The following is a 19,400-nucleotide window of genomic DNA, read 5'->3' as shown; positions in this document are numbered from 1 at the left end:
AGCACTGGGGGACTCTGAGAAGCACTGGGGGGTTCTGAGAGGCTCTGGAAAGAAGTGGGGGGGCTTGGGGACAACTGGAGAGAACTGGGAGGCTCTGGGGGGCACTGCATTGCTCTGAATGGCACTGGGGATCTCTGAGGGGCACTGGGGGGCATTGAGGGGCTCATTGGGGCACTGTGGAATACTGGAGGCACTGAGGGGCTCTAGGGGGTGCTGGGGGGCACTGGGGTGTTCTGAGGGGCTCTTAGGGGCCTTGGGGACTCCAAGGGGCCACTTTACTCCCCAAAATATGACAGTTTCTCCCCAAAATATAAAATTTCTCGTGGTCCGCGGTCTCTGCTGCCACCGCGTGGCAAATGTGCGGAACTGCACGCGCGGTGGTGTGCCGAAAACACCGCATGCGTGGTGGTGTGAAGAGAAAAGCGCATGCGTACAGGTGTGCCAAGAAAGGCGCATGCGTAGCGTTGTGTCGATGCAAATACGTGCGTAGGACTGGTGGCAGGTGTGGAGGCATGCCAGGAGTGGTGCACGCTGTGTCGGACTTGGCACGTGCGTAGTGTTTGCCGGATCTGATGCATGCATACTGCTTTGTCAACAACAGTACGTGCTTTGTATTTTGGGCACGGGCTTTTGTGCTGTTTTGGGGCAGTCTGGGGGTCCATGCAGCTTACATCAAGGCACGGTGCAATGAGTCATACTGCTCAGGGTCTGAATTCGGGGCATTTGGGCTTTTTGTTGTCATAACAGGGATCCATCTGGGCCCTAGATTTGGAGACAGGTTTGGGGCCAGGTGATGAGGATGGTCAAGCATGACCTGCCCTTCATGAACCTGTGCTGACTAGGCCTGATCTCCTGGACACTGCGCACATGCCGTGCAATCTCATCTAAGATGATTTGCTCCATAACCTTCCCTGTTACCAAGGTCAGGCTAACAGGCATATAGTTCCCCGGATCCTCCTTACGGCCCTTCTTGAAGATGGGAGTCACATCAGCAAGCCTCCAATCCTCTGGGACATCACCAGTTAACCAGGAGCACTGACAGATGGCTCAGAGGGGCTCAGCAATCACCCCTGCCAGCTCCCTCAGCACCTAATGGTGCAGCCCATCCGGTCCCATGGACTTGTGACAGTCCAGACGGAGGAGAAGCTCTCTGACTATCTCCACCAGAATCGCTGGGGGCATATTCTGAACAGCGTCCCAGACTTCCAGATCGGGGCATAAAAAGCCCAGAGGATAACTAGCCTGGCTATTAAAGGCAGATGTAAAGAAGGCATTGAGGCCCTCAGCCCTCTCCTTGTCCTCAGTGACCACATTCCCTGCTGCATCAAGTATAGGATGAGAATTATCTTTGGTTCTTCTTCTGCCGTTGATATATTCATAAAAGGATTTTTTTTATTGTCTTTTACTGCAGAGGCCAATCTGAGTTCAAGTTGGGCTTTCGCCTTCCTAACTTCCTCCCTGCATACCTTAGCTACTTCTTTATAATCTCCCCAAGTAGCCTGCCCCTTCTTCCAGAGGACGTAGGCTCTCTTTTTCTCCTTGAGTCTCAACAGTAATTCCCAGCTCATCCACACCAGTCGTCTTCCCCTACGGCATTCAGAGACAGCCTGTTCCTGTGCCTTTAAGATTTCTGTCTTGAGGAGCATCCAGGCTTCCTGGGCCCCTTTATCCTTGAGAAGCGACTCCCAAGGGACCCGCGCTACAAGCACACTGAACAGATCAAAGTCTGCCCTCTAGAAGTTCAAGAAGGTGGTTTTGCTGGTCACTCATTCGACATCCTCAAGAATGGATAATTCTACAGTTCCGCAGTCACTCTGCCCAAGACGATCTCCAATCTTCACTTCTCCACCAGTCCTTCTCTGTTAGCAAAGACCAGGTCCAGCAGGGCACCGCCTACCAGTTGCATAAGGAAGCTATCTTCCACAAGTCTATAAACCTCCTGGACTGCTTCCTCAGTGCTATATTATATTTCCAACATATATCATCAACATACATCATTCCTTGATGTTTAACCCCATTGATACACCAACATCACCTCGCAGTGTCACCCCACCACATCACATCACTGCAGTATCATCCCAATCTCACCACAATATCAACCCTGAGCATCACTCCAGCATTACTCCTTGATGTGTATTACCTCAGTAATACCCCAGCATCACCCATCACCCCAACAACAGCCCCTGCTGTCAATCCCAGTGATAACCCAGCATTACATCCCAACGTAATGGTACATAGAGGCAAGTAGCAGGTTCACCCACTGAGGACACCCATATAATCAAAGAACGTTAGGATGCTATAATCACAAAATAAAAAAGAGAGATAGGCAAAGTAAATTATTATAACAAAAGAGAATAAATGGAAGACTTACCCTTATGCTGAGTCCACCTGCAAATCACCAGTAGGGGCAACCTCCAGAACAGATCCTTCCCCACTGGTAGCCAGCTCTTAAATAGGTCTAGGAGAGGTGCAGCCTGGCTCCACCCCTTCCGGCAGCACAGGTGAATTGAATTGCCTTCACCTGTGCTCCTCTGGCTGACTCACAGCTCGCCTCAGGTGATCAATCAAAGGTTCAGGCCATGACTCAGCAGTTCCCATACAACACCAAATCCTGAAATATTTTCACGATGGTCTTTAATTGCAAAGCGAGCAGGTGACACACATTTCTCACTGGGGAGCCATAAGCTGACCCTGGCAGTTTGGCCAACAGCACTTGCTCCATTCACACCGATAATCTCAACCCTTTGCTGTCCAGGCTGCACACACAGCTTCTCTACATCTTGCTGTGTTTTGAAATCTGTGCTCCCCTACCTATTAGAAACATCACCAATTGTCTCTGAGGACAGATTGGGATCAAAATACGTGGGCATATACATACGTACATCATAGCTCATCCACTGATAAACCTCCCATTGCTGGACAGGCAGACCCAATTACCTGCCAGTCATTACTTTTTATTTATTTATTTTTCTTTCTTCATACCTTTATGGGAACTGTGAGGTCACAGCCTGAAGTAGTGATTAAGCACCTGGTGAGGGGTGTAGCCCTGCGAGCACAGGTGGAAGCAATTCTCCTATGGGACCAGATAGGGCTGAGCCTGGCTCCACCCCTCCCTGATCGCATTTAAGGGCTGGCAGCCACAGAGGCAGCATCCCTTTGTGGAGACTGCCTTCTTGGGAGCCTTGGGTGAGCCCTTGGAGTATGGTGAGTGATTCCTTCTATGTTTCAAGGCTCTGGGCTTCTCTTTTTGTTAGATCTTGCCCATATAGCCGTCAGCCCTTCAACGTGGTCAGGATCTGTATCTGGAGGCTGTCTCTTTTGGGGTGTGGGATGTGTTTCTTTCTTTATTGCAGGGCCATTATCTCCCCTTTTTGGGGTATCCTGATCACTTTTAAGGGTTGGCAGCTGTAAGGGTAGTAGCTCTACCTGGGGACTGCTTCCTCTAGAGTGTGGGGTGAGCCCTTGGAGTGGGATGAGTGGTTCCTTTTTTATTTCAAGGCTGTGATTCCTCCTTTTTTGGGGGATCCTGACAGCATTTAAAGGTCTGTAGCTGTAAAGGTGTTTTCTCTTCCTGGAGGCTGCCTCTTTGGGTGTGTGGGGTGAATATTTCCTTTGTTATTTTGATGGGAGCTCTGTGTTTTTCGGGGGATCCTGACCGCGTTTAAGGGCTGGTAGCTGTAAGGGTGGGGTCTCTGTCTAGAGATTGCTTCCTTTAGAGTGTGGGGTGAGTGTTTGTCTTTGGAATGGGGCAATTGATTTTCTCTTTGTTGTAGGGTTATGAACTCCCCATTTTTTACAGGATCCTGACCACATTTAAGGGCTGGCAGCTGTAAGGGCATCATCTGTACCTGGAGACTGCTTCCTTTAGGATGTGGAGCAAGCACTTGGAGTGGGGTGAGCAATTCCTTCTTTATTGCAGGGCTGTGAACTCCACCTTCTCGGGGGATTCTGAAATGGCTTAGAGCAGCTGTATCTGCTGTGCGTGTCCTTACAATGCCCTTCAGTTCTTATCTAAGGGAGAGAAAGGGTTTCTCTCCCTTTCTGAGTTGCTGATGGAGGGATTGGTATACATTTCTTTCTTTCAATGCTTTCTCATTTCTGGAATGCTTCAATCATTCCCAATAATGCTGGTTGGCTGAGTGAGCACTTCCATAAAGGGGTTCTGCATTTTGTAGATTGCGTTTGCAAGTCTCTTTAAGCCCACTACCTCTGGTGGAGCCTGTTCCCTCGTCATGATTCTCACCACATAATCTCCAACCTGGGGCTCCAGACATAGTTTGTTTGCTGCCACATCATCCCAGCCCGTTTCATGGCTGTAGCGAACAGTGCCATGTATTAATTCCACCCATGCAGAGTTGTTTAAGAGTGTTCTGTGCATAATTATCATGTATTAAATTATGTTTTGTGTTTCTTCTGATCTTATTTTGCAGCTCGATGGGGTTTAAGGATTGCCAGGGCTCCTCTAATCAGCGGTGTGAGAACTGCAGAGCAGGTAATGGAACATCACAAGCCCCGTGTTGGCGCATCGCTTGTATACAGGCAGGTTTGTGATGACTGTGGGGAAACTCACTTGGGGATGGAATAGGCTTAAAATGGGCTCGCTCCACTGGTTCTGTGCTCCCATCCCTGTAAGCTCCATGGCTGCTCATAGAGTGAGGTGCATCAGCCGGGACCTGAACCCCAGTGGCCATTTGCTTCATCCTCGCTCAGTATAATACAGTCTGCACCGCTCGAGCATACTGACCACAGATGTTCCGTTCCTGTTTTACGGTTCTCTCCAATATCTCCCTTATGGATTTGTCAATGATAATGGATCCCAGGGCATCGTTGTCAGAGCACGTTGTGGCTGACCACCCCAGGGTCCTACAGCTCTTTCTGTTTTAATGGCAGATCTGGCTTTGTGTTAATAAGAAAGAAAGGATTGTCCTCTTCTGGATGACTACAGTCAGGATTTCCCCAGATATCTCATCCCATTTGTCAGGGATGCTATTAATTTCCCAAACTCCCACCCCTCTTCCTCCCATTCCCTGACCCACATTAAGTAGCTTTGCAGCTCTGGGACCCAGCGGTGTGACAAAATGTGGCCCCTGGTCTGCTGAATGCTGGGTCTGGCACAGAGAGGCTCTGTGACTGATGTGGAGCATCCCAACTGGAGTACTTGGTGCCATTTATGGTGATCTGGTCTGACTCCCCCACAACAAACAAGGACATCCACAACTAGATCAGGTTGCTCAGAGCCTGACCCAGCCTCGCCTTGGAAGGGACAGGATGACAATCATGTGTCTGGGTAACCTGTTCCACTGTGTCACCACCCTCACTGTACAAGATTTTCTTTATATCTAAGCTAAATTTTTTTCCTTGTTCTTTCCTTTAGGTATTGAAAGGCTGTTCCCAGATCACCTCGGAACCTTCACTTCTCCAGGCTGAACAGCTCCAGCTCTCTCTCTCTCTTTATAGGAAAGGCGTTCCATCCCTCGGTTCATATTTGTGGCTGTTCTCTGGACGTGCTCCAACAGCTCCACGTCTGTCCTGCACTGTGGGTATCCACATCCAGACACAGCACCTCCAGGTGAGGTCTCACTAGAGCAGAGGGGCAGGGCCACCTCCCTTTGCCTACTGACCTACTGATCTTTGGATGGAGCCCAGCACACGGTTGGCTTTCTGGGCTGGGAAGGTACATTGCTGAGTGCCCACTACTCAGCCTGTTGAGGTCCCTCTGGATGGCGTCCTGTCCCTCTGGCGTGTCACTGCACCCCACAGCTCAGTGTCAGTAGGGTTCGCTGACAATGTCACTGATGAAGGGGCAATCCCAGATGTTTAGATGAACTCAGCAAAGAACACCTTGAGAGCAGCCCCACAGAGAAAGATTTGCGGATCCTGGTGGATGAGAAGGTGGACATGAGCCAGCAGAGTGCGCTTGCAGCCTGGAAGGCCAACGGTGTTCTGGGCTGCATTAAAAGAGGAGTGGCCAGCATGGAGAGGGAGGTGATTGTCCCCCGCTACTCAGTTCTTGTGAGGCCCCATGTGCAATGCTGCGTCCAGGCCTGGGGCCCCCAGCACAGGAAGGATGTGGAGCTCTTGGAGCAGGTCCAGAGAAGGGCACTAAGATGATTAGAGGGCTGGAGCAGCTCTCCTATGAGGAAAGGTTGAGGGATTTGGGCTTGTTCAGCCTGGAAAAGAGAAGGCTTGGGGGAGACCTCATTGTAGCCTTCCAATACTTGAAGGGAATGTATAAGCAGGAAGGGCTGTTTATGAGGATGGATAGTGATAGGACAAGGGGAAATGGTTTTAAACTGAGACAGGGGAGTTTAGGTTGGTTATTAGGAGGAAGCTTTTCATACAGAGGGTGGTGATGCACTGGAACGTGTTCTTTAGAGTCACTTCCAGGAGGATCTGCTCCACGATTTTTCCCAGCACGGAGGTGAGACTGATGTGTTGGTAGTTCCCCGGGTCACACTTTCTATCCGTAATGACAGGTGTGCTGTTGCTTTTTTTTTCTTTTTTTTTTTTTTTTCTCTACTAATCAGGGTCTTCTCCTGACTGCTTCAACTTCTGAAATACCATTGAGAGTGGCTCAGTGACTGCAGTGGTGAATTCCCTCAGAACTCTGGGACTCATCTTGTCAGACCCAAAGACTCCTGGATGTTCAGGTCCTCAGGTGGTCCAGAACCTGATCTCCCATCACAGTGTGGGATAGGGAGGGGTCTGTGGGACTGGCATTGCTTCCTCAATCCCCACCTACCAAACCGAAGGTGAGGGCTGTGTATAATGAGCAGTTATCAGAGAAGATGGAAGCAAAAACGTTGTTGGGTACCTGAGCCTTCTCCTTATCTGTTGTTCCCAGCTTCACTGCTGCTGGTAAGCAGCGCTGTGTACAGAGTGCAGCCACGTTGATCAGAGAAAGGAGCGCAGGTTTGTGAAAGAGGCACATCTGCAGGGCAGTGCCTTCATTACTGTGTTGTGTCCAACAGGTGGCAGCAGAGCTGTGGTGCTCCCGAGTGCCGTAACGACTGCATGGAGATGTGTGGGTCTTCATGGGAACAGCAAGGAACTGGAATCTGCATCTCTTGGAATGCCCCGGAACCTCGCTTTGCTGGCTGGTAATTGTCTGCCCAGCAGGTAAGAGCAATGCACACCCACCAGTGTTTACCCACTCCATAGCATGGCACAACACGGTGCTCCCAGAGCTCTTCATTGCACTTTATGGTGCCCTGGATGCTCCCTGTCCATTTCTTTCTGTGTTCTCCTTGTCTCTGGCCTTTCACTGCAGTGTTTTCTTTCCCTTTGCCCTTGCTGTTCCCATTACATTCTCTTGCCCTCCTGTTTGTGTGATCCATGCCACTTTTATTTGGCCATTGCCCTTGGGTTTCTTTGCCACATTCACTTTGGCATTCAGTTTTGGCGTTCCGTGCTGTGTTCTCTCGCCCTCCTGTTGTGGCACATTCTTCCATGTATTTTGGCCATTATCCTTGGCATTTCCTTCCACATTCTCATGTCCCTTGCCTGGGAAGTCTCTTGCCCTCCTGTTTTTGTGTTCCATGTCACATTCTCTTGGCCGTTGCCCTTGGCTTTCTTTGGCCAAATTCTCTTCAGGATTCAGTTTTGGTATTCCCTTTTATGTTCTCTTCGGCCATTGCCCTGGCCTTCCCGGCCCCGTTCTCTTTGGCCTTCCCGGCCCCGTTCTCTTTGGCCTTCCCGGCCCCGTTCTCTTTGGCCTTCCCGGCCCCGTTCTCTTTGGCCTTCCCAGTTGCCCTCTCCTTGCCCTTGCTTTCCTTGTGCTTTTCCTTAGCTTTTGCCCTTCTGTTGCCGTGGCTGCCTGCTTTGCTTTGCCTTTGCTGTGGCTTTCTGTGGGTATTCTGCTTGCCTTTTCCTCTCTGGGATTGGCTGGGAGACAGCGTTAGTGTTCAACTTGAGCTGAAACCATAGCTTAATGGGAGTTCTAATGATAATTACATTAACTTGCAGTGTATCTGTAAATGGAACCCTTAACCCAGTATTAAAAATATCTCATAAGCTAAATGCTGCCATAAAAATAATGCTCCATGTTTTTTGTTAAAGTAACCTTAGTTGTAATTGTAGTGTAGAACGCTGTTGTTAAACTAACTGTAATTTCAACCCTATAAATAGCATTAATTATATCTGTAACTCTCCCTTGTGTAGTCAGTAGAGCAATGTGCGTAGGGTGCAGCCCTACATCTGCAGGGCAGTGTCTTCATTACTGTGTTGTGTCCAACAGGTGGCAGCAGAGCTGCGGTGCTCCTGAGTACCGTAACGACTGCATGGAGATGTGTGGGTCTTCATGGGAACAGCAAGGAACTGGAATCTGCATCTCTTGGAATGCCCCGGAACCTCGCTTTGCTGGCTGGTAATTGTCTGCCCAGCAGGTAAGGGCAATGCACACCCACCGGTGTTTACCCACTCCATAGCATGGCACAACACGGTGCTCCCAGAGCTCTTAATTGCACTTTATGGTGCCCAGAAAGCTGCCTGTCCATTTCTTTCTGTGTTCTCCTTGTCTCTGGCCTTTCACTGCAGTGTTTTCCTTCCTTTTGCCCTTGCCGTTCCCATTACATTCTCTTGCCCTCCTGTTTTTGTGCTCCATGCCACGTTCATTTGGCCATTGCCCTTGGCTTTCTTTACTGCATTCACTTCGGCATTCAGTTTTGGCGTTCTGTGCCGTGTTCTCTCACCCTCCTGTTTTGGCATTTCCTTCCATGTTCTCTTAGCCATTGCCATTGTCTGGGCATTCTCTTGCCCTCCTGTTTTTGCCGTGTTCCATGTCACATTCTCTTGGCCGTTGCCCTTGGCTTTCTTTACCACATTGACTTTGGCATTCAGTTTTGGCGTTTGCTGCTGTGTTCTCTTGCCCTCCTGTTTTGGCATTTCTTGCCGTGTTCTCTTGGCCATTATCTTTGGCATTTCCTTCCACGTTCTCTTGGCCCTTGCCCTTGTCTGGGCATTCCCTTGCCCTCCTGTGTTTGTGTTCCATGCCACATTCTCTTGGCCGTTGCCCTTGGCTTTCTGTTGCCACATTCTCTTCAGCATTCGATTTTGGCATTCCTGGCAGCATTCTCTTGCCCTCCTGTTGTGGCATTTCCTGCCGCGTTCTCTTGACCATTGCCTGGGCATTCCTTACGGTGTTCTCTTTGACCTCTTGTCTTGGTGTTCCAGCCACATTCTGCATTGGCCTCCTTTGCTGTGTTCTCTTTGGCCTCCTATTTTGGCACTTCCTGCCATGTTTTCTCGTCCCTTCCTCGGGCATTCCATGTTGTGTTCCCCTGGCCTTTTGTTTTGGTGTTTTGTGCTGTGTTCTCTTGGCTTTTGCCCTTGGCCTTTCCTGCTGTGGTCTCTTTGGCTGTGTATTTTTTGCCTTTCCTGTTGCGTTCTCCTTGCCATCACCTTGACTTTCCATTGGGTGCTCTCTTTGCTTTTGCCCTTGCCTTAGCTTGGCTGTTTGCTTTGCATTTACCTTGATTTTCCATGGGAGTTCTGCTTCCCTTTGCCTGCCCTGGGTGTCCTGCTTGCCTTTGCCTTTGGCACTCTGGGATTAGCTGGGAGGCAGCATTAAAGTTAACCTTGACCTGAACCCATAGCTGAATGGGAGTTCTAACAATAATTATGTTAACCTGCAGTGTACCTGTGAACCAAACCCTTACCCCAGTATTAAAAATGTCTCTTAACCTGAATGCTGCCATAAAAATAACGCCCCATGTTTTCTGTCAAATAACCTTAATTGTAATTGTAGTGCAGAATACTAATGTTAAACTAACTGTAACTTCAAACCTATCAATAGCATTAATTATATCCCTAACGTTAATTATAATTATAATTAATTATAACCCGTGCGTCATCATTACAGCAATGTGCTTGGGGTGCAGCCCCACACATGCGGGGCAGCGCCTTCATTACTGCGCTGTGTCCAACAGGTGGCAGCAGAGCTGCGTTGCTCCTGAGCACTTTAAGGACAGCACGGAGATGCGCGGCTCTTCATGGCAGCAGCAGAAACTGGAATCTGCATTTCATGGAATGCCCCGGAACCTCGCTTTGCTGGCCGGTAATTGTCTGCCCAGCAGGTAAGGGCAGTGCTCACCCACCATTGTATACTCATTACTTACTGAGGCACAAGGTAGGGTTCCCAGAGCTCATTTCTGCACTTCATGGTGCCCTGAATGCTGTCTGTCCTTTTCTTTCTGTGTTCTCCTCACCTCCAGCCTTTCCCTGCTGTGTTCTCCTTGCCCTCGCTGTTCCCTACTGCGTTCTCTTGCCCTCCTGTTTTGGCGTTCCCTGTGGCATTCTCTTGGCCATTTGCCCTTGGCCACCTTTGCTGCGTTCTCTTTGGCCTTTGGTTCTGGCCATCTGTGCCACATTCCCTTGGCCTTTGTCCTTGGCCTTCTTTGCCACGTTCCCTTTGCCTTCTGTTCTGGCATTCCCTACAACATTCTCTTTGGCCTTCAGTTTTGGCGCTCCTGGCTGCATTCTCTTTGGCCATTGCCCTCAGCCTTCTTTGCCACATTCCCTTTGGCCTCTTGTTTTGGCATCCCTTACGGCGTTCTCTTTGGCCTTTGGTTTTGGCGTTCCCTTCCATGTTCTCTTTGGCCATTGCCCTTGGCCTTCTGCGTTGGCCTTCCATGCAGCGTTCTCATGGACCTTGCCCTCCATTTTGGCCTTCCCTGATTTGTTTTCTTTTGTCTCTGTTTTGGCGTTCTCTGCGGCCTTCTCCTCAGGCCTGGCCTGTGACGAGGCTTTCTCTTCAGTGCTCTCCCTGCCTTTGCCTTCCCTTTGCCTTTGACGTTGCCTTCCCTTGGGTGTCGTCCATGCCTTTGCCCTCCGTTTTGGCGTTCCCTCAGCTGTTCTCCTTGCCTTTTGCTCTTACCTTTGCCTTGGCCTTCCCTATCGCTCACTCTGAGCACGATCCTAATAACCCTAACCTCAATACTTTCTCCCCAACCCTAAGCTCTGAACCCCAAATGTAGTGTGAATTGCAGCCATGACTGTATAGATACCTGTGCAAATTAACCCTGCGCCTTCCATAGTGCTTTCAATTGGGCACTGAACCCCTCTGTAACCTTCTGTGTAATACTAACAAAAACCCCACAGCTTCCCTGTTAAATACTCCTAACCTTACTCTGAAGCCATTTCTTGGAGCTGTGTTTGGCTTCCATGTTTTGTGGGTGGGCTGACTGAGCATCGTTTCTGTCTCAGCGTTCCTCCTTCTAAAGCGTGTCTCTGTATTACAGGTGAAGATGCCTTCGATGCTTCCAGTTGATGGCTTCCCCCCTGCAATGCCATCGTCTTTCCAGTCCTCCCGCACTCACCGCCTGCTCGGTTCAGTCCAGCCGTTACCTGAATCCCTGCTCCGTTCCCTTTCCTGAGTGCTGTAAGGACAGCATGGAGATGTGCGGCTCTTGATGACAGCAGCAGGAACCGGAATCTGCATTTCCTGGAACGCCCTGGAACCCTACTTTGCTGCCTGGTAATTGTCTGCCCAGCAGGTAAGGGCAATGCTCACCCACCAGTGTTTACTCATTACTTACTGAGGCACAAGGTAGGGTTCCCAGAGCTCATTTCTGCACTTCATGGTGTCCTGAGTGCTGCCTGTCCTTTTCTTCCCGTGTTCTCCTTGCCTCCAGCCTTTCCCTGCAGCATTCTCCTTGCCCTTGGCTTTTCCTGCTGCGTTCTCTTGCCCTCCTGTTTTGGCGTTCCCTGTAGCATTCTCTTGGCCATTTGCCCTTGGCCACCTTCGCTGTGTTCTCTTTGGCCTTTGGTTCTGGCCATCTGTGCCACATTCCCTTGGCCTTTGTCCTTGGCCTTCTTTGCCACGTTCCCTTTGCCTCCTGTTCTGGCGTTCCCTGCAACATTATTTTGGCCTTCAGTTTTGGCGCTCCTGGCTGCGTTCTCTTTGGCCTTTGCCCTCGGCCATCTTTGCCACATTCCCTTTGGCCTCCTGTTCTGGCGTTCCCTGCAGTGTTCTCTTTGGCCTTTGATTTTGGTGTCCCCTTCCACGTTCTCTTTGGCCATTGCTCCCGGCCTTCTTTGCCACATTCCCTTTGGCCTCTTGTTTTGTCTTCTCCTACAGCATTCTCTTTGCCTTTGGTTTTGGCCTTTTGTGCTGCATTCTCTTTGGCCATTGCCCTTGACCTTCTGCATCGGCCTTCCCTGCAGCGTTCTCACGGACCTCGCCCTCCATTTTGGCCTTCTGCGTTGATCTCTTTGATCTCTGTTCTGGTGTTCTCTGCGGCCTTCTCCTTGGGCCTGACCTATGACGTAACTTTTGGCATTCTCCAAGCCTTTCCCATCCCTTTGCCTTTGCCCTCTGTTTTGGCGTTCCCTCGGCTGTTCTCCTTGCCTTTTGCTCCTGCCTTTGCCTTGTGGGGGTGGGCTGACGGTGAGCACAGTTTGGGTCTCAGCGTTCCTCCTTCTAAAGCATGTCTCTGTATTACAGGTGAAGATGCCTTCGATGCTTCCAGTCGATGACTTCCCCCCTGCGATGCCATTGGCTTTTTTGGCCTCCCACACTCACTGCCAGCTCAGTTCAGTTGAGCCGTTACCCGAATCCCCGCTCCGTTCCCTTTCCACGATCTTCCTGTCACTCTGCCACAAGCCCCCACCAAGGTCATCGCAGGCAACATGTGGGATGCGGCACTCGGTCTCACTGCAGTTCATCCCATCAGCTTCAGCCCAGCGATCCAACCCACCCGCACCCTTCCTGAGGGCCCTTCTGTTCCCAGGCCAATCAACGCTTCCTTCTGATGCCATCTGCGTTCCTTCCTGGCCACTTTAAGACTCGTGCCCCTTTGTGGCCATTTTGAGAGTTGCGCTGATTTCAGCATGTGCGTTCAATTGACTTCAACCAAATTGGCTTTAGCTTTACATTCAATTAATGTAAACCAAATTGGCTTTAGCTTTACATTCAGTTGACTTCAACCAAATTGGCTTTAGCTTTACATTCAATTAATGTAAACCAAATTGGCTTTAGTTTTACATCCAATTAATGTAAACCAAATTGGCTTTAGCATTGCCTTGCTTACGGGGTTGGGTTAGCTTTGCTTTGTTTGTTCTAGCGCAGGGCTAACCCAACCCCGTAACCAAGGACCGGTGGAGGCGATTTTGTTCCTCCCGGCCAGTCTGAGACTCGCGCCCCCTTGTGGCCATTTGAAGAGTTGCGCTGATTTCAGCGTCTGCATTCAATTAATCTCAACCAAATTGGCTTTAGCCTTGCAGTCATTTTGCATCAACCAAATTGGCTTTAGTTTTACATTCAATTGACTTCAACCAAATTGGCTTTAGCTTTACATTCAATTAATGTAAACCAAATTGGCTTTAGTTTTACATCCAATTAAATGTAAACCAAATTGGCTTTAGTTTTACATCCAATTAAATGTAAACCAAATTGGCTTTAGCATTGCCTTGCTTACGGGGTTGGGTTAGCTTTGCTTTGTTTGTTCTAGCGCAGGGCTAACCCAACCCCGTAACCAAGGACCGGTGGAGGCGATTTTGTTCCTCCCGGCCAGTCTGAGACTCGCGCCCCCTTGTGGCCATTTGAAGAGTTGCGCTGATTTCAGCGTCTGCATTCAATTGATCTCAACCAAATTGGCTTTAGCCTTGCAGTCATTTTGCATCAACCAAATTGGCTTTAGTTTTACATTCAATTGACTTCAACCAAATTGGCTTTAGCTTTACATTCAATTAATGTAAACCAAATTGGCTTTAGTTTTACATCCAATTAAATGTAAACCAAATTGGCTTTAGTTTTACATCCAATTAATGTAAACCAAATTGGCTTTAGCATTGCCTTGCTTACGGGGTTGGGTTAGCTTTGCTTTGTTTGTTCTAGCGCAGGGCTAACCCAACCCCGTAACCAAGGACCGGTGGAGGCGATTTTGTTCCTCCCGGCCAGTCTGAGACTCGCGCCCCCTTGTGGCCATTTGAAGAGTTGCGCTGATTTCAGCGTCTGCATTCAATTAATCTCAACCAAATTGGCTTTAGCCTTGCAGTCATTTTGCATCAACCAAATTGGCTTTAGTTTTACATTCAATTGACTTCAACCAAATTGGCTTTAGCTTTACATTCAATTAATGTAAACCAAATTGGCTTTAGTTTTACATCCAATTAAATGTAAACCAAATTGGCTTTAGTTTTACATCCAATTAATGTAAACCAAATTGGCTTTAGCATTGCCTTGCTTACGGGGTTGGGTTAGCTTTGCTTTGTTTGTTCTAGCGCAGGGCTAACCCAACCCCGTAACCAAGGACCGGTGGAGGCGATTTTGTTCCTCCCGGCCAGTCTGAGACTCGCGCCCCCTTGTGGCCATTTGAAGAGTTGCGCTGATTTCAGCGTCTGCATTCAATTAATCTCAACCAAATTGGCTTTAGCCTTGCAGTCCTTTTGCATCAACCAAATTGGCTTTAGTTTTACATTCAATTGACTTCAACCAAATTGGCTTTAGCTTTACATTCAATTAATGTAAACCAAATTGGCTTTAGCTTTACATTCAATTAATGTAAACCAAATTGGCTTTAGTTTTACATCCAATTAAATGTAAACCAAATTGGCTTTAGTTTTACATCCAATTAACGTAAACCAAATTGGCTTTAGCATTGCCTTGCTTACGGGGTTGGGTTAGCTTTGCTTTGTTTGTTCCTAGGCAGGGCTAACCCAACCCCGTAACCAAGGGCCAGTGGAGGCGATTTTGTTCCTCCCGGCCAGTCTGAGACTCGTGCCCCTTTGTGGCCGTTCTGAGAATTGCAATGTCTTTGGATGGGCTGAGATCTGCACTGCTTTTGAGGTGGGTTCTCACAAATGTGGTGTCACTAATGGGGTATGGTGGGTTTGTACCCTTTCTCTGGTTGGTCTGACGTCTATGTGAACCATGTGTTACAGCTGTACTGCATATGTGTGTGCTGCGCCTGTAAATTGCGTCGTGCCATGTATGCAATATGTGTTATGTTGCGCCTGTAAACTGTGTTGTGCCTTGTACAGAATGTGTGGATGCTGTGCCTATAAACTAAGTTGGGGAATCACAGACCCCTATTCATTATATGTTCTGCTTCTCAATGCATAGTTGCTGGTATAGCGTGTATATACATACATGTATATGATTGTATGAGTCCTGCCTTGTGGAAACAGTGCTGTAATAAACAAATAGTTAAACAATGCACGTACGTTGTGTGTCTTGCTTTGTCACGGCAAGGACTTGAAGGACACTGGAACATAGGTGAGAAAGGTAAGTGTGGAGGGTGGTAGACTTAGACATGGGGTTAGACTTAGACATGGGGTTACACTAAGACTTTTAGGGTTAGACTTAGACTTCTGGGGTTAGACTTAGACTTCTGGGGTTAGACTTAGATTTTAGGGTTAGACTTAGACTTTTGGGGATAGACTTAGATTTTAGGGTTAGACTTAGACTTTTGGGGTTAGACTTAGACTTTTGGGGTTAGACTTTGGGGTTAGACTTAGACTTTTGGGGTTAGACTTTGGGGTTAGACTTAGACTTTTGGGGTTAGACTTAGACTTTTGGGTTAGACTTAGACTTTTAGACAGTTTTATAGGGTTATAGTTTTATAGGGTTATAGTTTTATAGGGTTATAGTTTTATAGGGTTATAGTTTTATAGGGTTATAGTTTTATAGGGTTATAGTTTTATAGGGTTATAGTTTTATAGGGTTATAGTTTTATAGGGTTATAGTTTTATAGGGTTAGGGTTAGGGTTAGGGTTAGGGTTAGGGTTAGGGTTAGGGTTAGGGTTAGGTTAGGGTTAGGGTTAGGGTTAGGGTTAGGGTTAGGGTTAGGGTTAGGGTTAGGGTTAGGGTTAGGGTTAGGGTTAGGGTTAGGGTTAGGGTTAGGGTTAGGGTTAGGGTTAGGGTTAGGGTTAGGGTTAGGGTTAGGGTTAGGGTTAGGGTTAGGGTTAGGGTTAGGGTTAGGGTTAGGGTTAGGGTTAGGGTTAGGGTTAGGGTTAGGGTTAGGGTTAGGGTTAGGGTTAGGGTTAGGGTTAGGGTTAGGGTTAGGGTTAGGGTTAGGGTTAGGGTTAGGGTTAGGGTTAGGGTTAGGGTTAGGGTTAGGGTTAGGGTTAGGGTTAGGGTTAGGGTTAGGGTTAGGGTTAGGGTTAGGGTTAGGGTTAGGGTTAGGGTTAGGGTTAGGGTTAGGGTTAGGGTTAGGGTTAGGGTTAGGGTTAGGGTTAGGGTTAGGGTTAGGGTTAGGGTTAGGGTTAGGGTTAGGGTTAGGGTTAGGGTTAGGGTTAGGGTTAGGGTTAGGGTTAGGGTTAGGGTTAGGGTTAGGGTTAGGGTTAGGGTTAGGGTTAGGGTTAGGGTTAGGGTTAGGGTTAGGGTTAGGGTTAGGGTTAGGGTTAGGGTTAGGGTTAGGGTTAGGGTTAGGGTTAGGGTTAGGGTTAGGGTTAGGGTTAGGGTTAGGGTTAGGGTTAGGGTTAGGGTTAGGGTTAGGGTTAGGGTTAGGGTTAGGGTTAGGGTTAGGGTTAGGGTTAGGGTTAGGGTTAGGGTTAGGGTTAGGGTTAGGGTTAGGGTTAGGGTTAGGGTTAGGGTTAGGGTTAGGGTTAGGGTTAGGGTTAGGGTTAGGGTTAGGGTTAGGGTTAGGGTTAGGGTTAGGGTTAGGGTTAGGGTTAGGGTTAGGGTTAGGGTTAGGGTTAGGGTTAGGGTTAGGGTTAGGGTTAGGGTTAGGGTTAGGGTTAGGGTTAGGGTTAGGGTTAGGGTTAGGGTTAGGGTTAGGGTTAGGGTTAGGGTTAGGGTTAGGGTTAGGGTTAGGGTTAGGGTTAGGGTTAGGGTTAGGGTTAGGGTTAGGGTTAGGGTTAGGGTTAGGGTTAGGGTTAGGGTTAGGGTTAGGGTTAGGGTTAGGGTTAGGGTTAGGGTTAGGGTTAGGGTTAGGGTTAGGGTTAGGGTTAGGGTTAGGGTTAGGGTTAGGGTTAGGGTTAGGGTTAGGGTTAGGGTTAGGGTTAGGGTTAGGGTTAGGGTTAGGGTTAGGGTTAGGGTTAGGGTTAGGGTTAGGGTTAGGGTTAGGGTTAGGGTTAGGGTTAGGGTTAGGGTTAGGGTTAGGGTTAGGGTTAGGGTTAGGGTTAGGGTTAGGGTTAGGGTTAGGGTTAGGGTTAGGGTTAGGGTTAGGGTTAGGGTTAGGGTTAGGGTTAGGGTTAGGGTTAGGGTTAGGGTTAGGGTTAGGGTTAGGGTTAGGGTTAGGGTTAGGGTTAGGGTTAGGGTTAGGGTTAGGGTTAGGGTTAGGGTTAGGGTTAGGGTTAGGGTTAGGGTTAGGGTTAGGGTTAGGGTTAGGGTTAGGGTTAGGGTTAGGGTTAGGGTTAGGGTTAGGGTTAGGGTTAGGGTTAGGGTTAGGGTTAGGGTTAGGGTTAGGGTTAGGGTTAGGGTTAGGGTTAGGGTTAGGGTTAGGGTTAGGGTTAGGGTTAGGGTTAGGGTTAGGGTTAGGGTTAGGGTTAGGGTTAGGGTTAGGGTTAGGGTTAGGGTTAGGGTTAGGGTTAGGGTTAGGGTTAGGGTTAGGGTTAGGGTTAGGGTTAGGGTTAGGGTTAGGGTTAGGGTTAGGGTTAGGGTTAGGGTTAGGGTTAGGGTTAGGGTTAGGGTTAGGGTTAGGGTTAGGGTTAGGGTTAGGGTTAGGGTTAGGGTTAGGGTTAGGGTTAGGGTTAGGGTTAGGGTTAGGGTTAGGGTTAGGGTTAGGGTTAGGGTTAGGGTTAGGGTTAGGGTTAGGGTTAGGGTTAGGGTTAGGGTTAGGGTTAGGGTTAGGGTTAGGGTTAGGGTTAGGGTTAGGGTTAGGGTTAGGGTTAGGGTTAGGGTTAGGGTTAGGGTTAGGGTTAGGGTTAGGGTTAGGGTTAGGGTTAGGGTTAGGGTTAGGGTTAGGGTTAGGGTTAGGGTTAGGGTTAGGGTTAGGGTTAGGGTTAGGGTTAGGGTTAGGGTTAGGGTTAGGGTTAGGGTTAGGGTTAGGGTTAGGGTTAGGGTTAGGGTTAGGGTTAGGGTTAGGGTTAGGGTTAGGGTTAGGGTTAGGGTTAGGGTTAGGGTTAGGGTTAGGGTTAGGGTTAGGGTTAGGGTTAGGGTTAGGGTTAGGGTTAGGGTTAGGGTTAGGGTTAGGGTTAGGGTTAGGGTTAGGGTTAGGGTTAGGGTTAGGGTTAGGGTTAGGGTTAGGGTTAGGGTTAGGGTTAGGGTTAGGGTTAGGGTTAGGGTTAGGGTTAGGGTTAGGGTTAGGGTTAGGGTTAGGGTTAGGGTTAGGGTTAGGGTTAGGGTTAGGGTTAGGGTTAGGGTTAGGGTTAGGGTTAGGGTTAGGGTTAGGGTTAGGGTTAGGGTTAGGGTTAGGGTTAGGGTTAGGGTTAGGGTTAGGGTTAGGGTTAGGGTTAGGGTTAGGGTTAGGGTTAGGGTTAGGGTTAGGGTTAGGGTTAGGGTTAGGGTTAGGGTTAGGGTTAGGGGTAGGGTTAGGGTTAGGGTTAGGGTTAGGGTTAGGGTTAGGGTTAGGGTTAGGGTTAGGGTTAGGGTAGGGTTAGGGTTAGGGTTAGGGTTAGGGTTAGGGTTAGGGTTAGGGTTAGGGTTAGGGTTAGGGTTAGGGTTAGGGTTAGGGTTAGGGTTAGGGTTAGGGTTAGGGTTAGGGTTAGGGTTAGGGTTAGGGTTAGGGTTAGGGTTAGGGTTAGGGTTAGGGTTAGGGTTAGGGTTAGGGTTAGGGTTAGGGTTAGGGTTAGGGTTAGGGTTAGGGTTAGGGTTAGGGTTAGGGTTAGGGTTAGGGTTAGGGTTAGGGTTAGGGTTAGGGTTAGGGTTAGGGTTAGGGTTAGGGTTAGGGTTAGGGTTAGGGTTAGGGTTAGGGTTAGGGTTAGGGTTAGGGTTAGGGTTAGGGTTAGGGTTAGGGTTAGGGTTAGGGTTAGGGTTAGGGTTAGGGTTAGGGTTAGGGTTAGGGTTAGGGTTAGGGTTAGGGTTAGGGTTAGGTTAGGGTTAGGGTTAGGGTTAGGGTTAGGGTTAGGGTTAGGGTTAGGGTTAGGGTTAGGGTTAGGGTTAGGGTTAGGGTTAGGGTTAGGTTAGGGTTAGGGTTAGGGTTAGGGTTAGGTTAGGGTTAGGGTTAGGGTTAGGGTTAGGGTTAGGGTTAGGGTTAGGGTTAGGGTTAGGGTTAGGGTTAGGGTTAGGGTTAGGGTTAGGGTTAGGGTTAGGGTTAGGGTTAGGGTTAGGGTTAGGGTTAGGGTTAGGGTTAGGGTTAGGTTAGGGTTAGGGTTAGGGTTAGGGTTAGGGTTAGGGTTAGGGTTAGGGTTAGGGTTAGGGTTAGGGTTAGGGTTAGGGTTAGGGTTAGGGTTAGGGTTAGGGTTAGGGTAGGTTAGGGTTAGGGTTAGGGTTAGGGTTAGGGTTAGGGTTAGGGTTAGGGTTAGGGTTAGGGTTAGGGTTAGGGTTAGGGTTAGGGTTAGGTTAGGGTTAGGGTTAGGGT

At 48.8% G+C, this 19,400-nt stretch overlaps 1 protein-coding gene across 10 annotated transcripts; it reads left to right on the top strand.

The window, feature by feature from the left end:
- The first annotated feature begins 249 nt into the window (after positions 1-249).
- Positions 250-15,127, top strand: LOC125685067 (uncharacterized). 10 transcript variants are annotated; one of them, XR_007373380.1, is made up of 8 exons: positions 250-3,894; positions 4,431-4,492; positions 6,528-6,658; positions 6,972-7,119; positions 8,237-8,384; positions 9,927-10,054; positions 11,238-11,492; positions 12,443-15,127. XR_007373380.1 is itself a non-coding variant. In XM_048927821.1 (8 exons), exons 6-7 carry the CDS (start codon positions 8,300-8,302, stop codon positions 10,787-10,789), a joined length of 948 nt encoding a protein of 315 aa, XP_048783778.1. In that variant the 5' UTR covers positions 250-3,204; positions 3,800-3,894; positions 4,431-4,492; positions 6,528-6,658; positions 6,972-7,119; positions 8,237-8,299; the 3' UTR covers positions 10,790-11,492; positions 12,443-15,127. The 10 variants fall into 10 exon arrangements, 8 of the variants coding, with proteins under 8 accessions (XP_048783778.1, XP_048783776.1, XP_048783774.1 ...); XR_007373381.1 differs by having other exon boundaries at positions 9,927-10,073; XM_048927821.1 differs by having other exon boundaries at positions 250-3,204; positions 3,800-3,894; positions 9,927-11,492.
- The last annotated feature ends 4,273 nt before the right edge of the window (positions 15,128-19,400 follow it).

This window comes from Lagopus muta, chromosome 26, assembly GCF_023343835.1.
Source record: "Lagopus muta isolate bLagMut1 chromosome 26, bLagMut1 primary, whole genome shotgun sequence".
In the NCBI taxonomy this organism is placed as follows: domain Eukaryota; kingdom Metazoa; phylum Chordata; class Aves; order Galliformes; family Phasianidae; genus Lagopus; species Lagopus muta.
The sequence above is the reverse complement of the archived record's forward strand: the minus strand, read 5'-3'. Positions and strand labels throughout refer to the sequence as shown.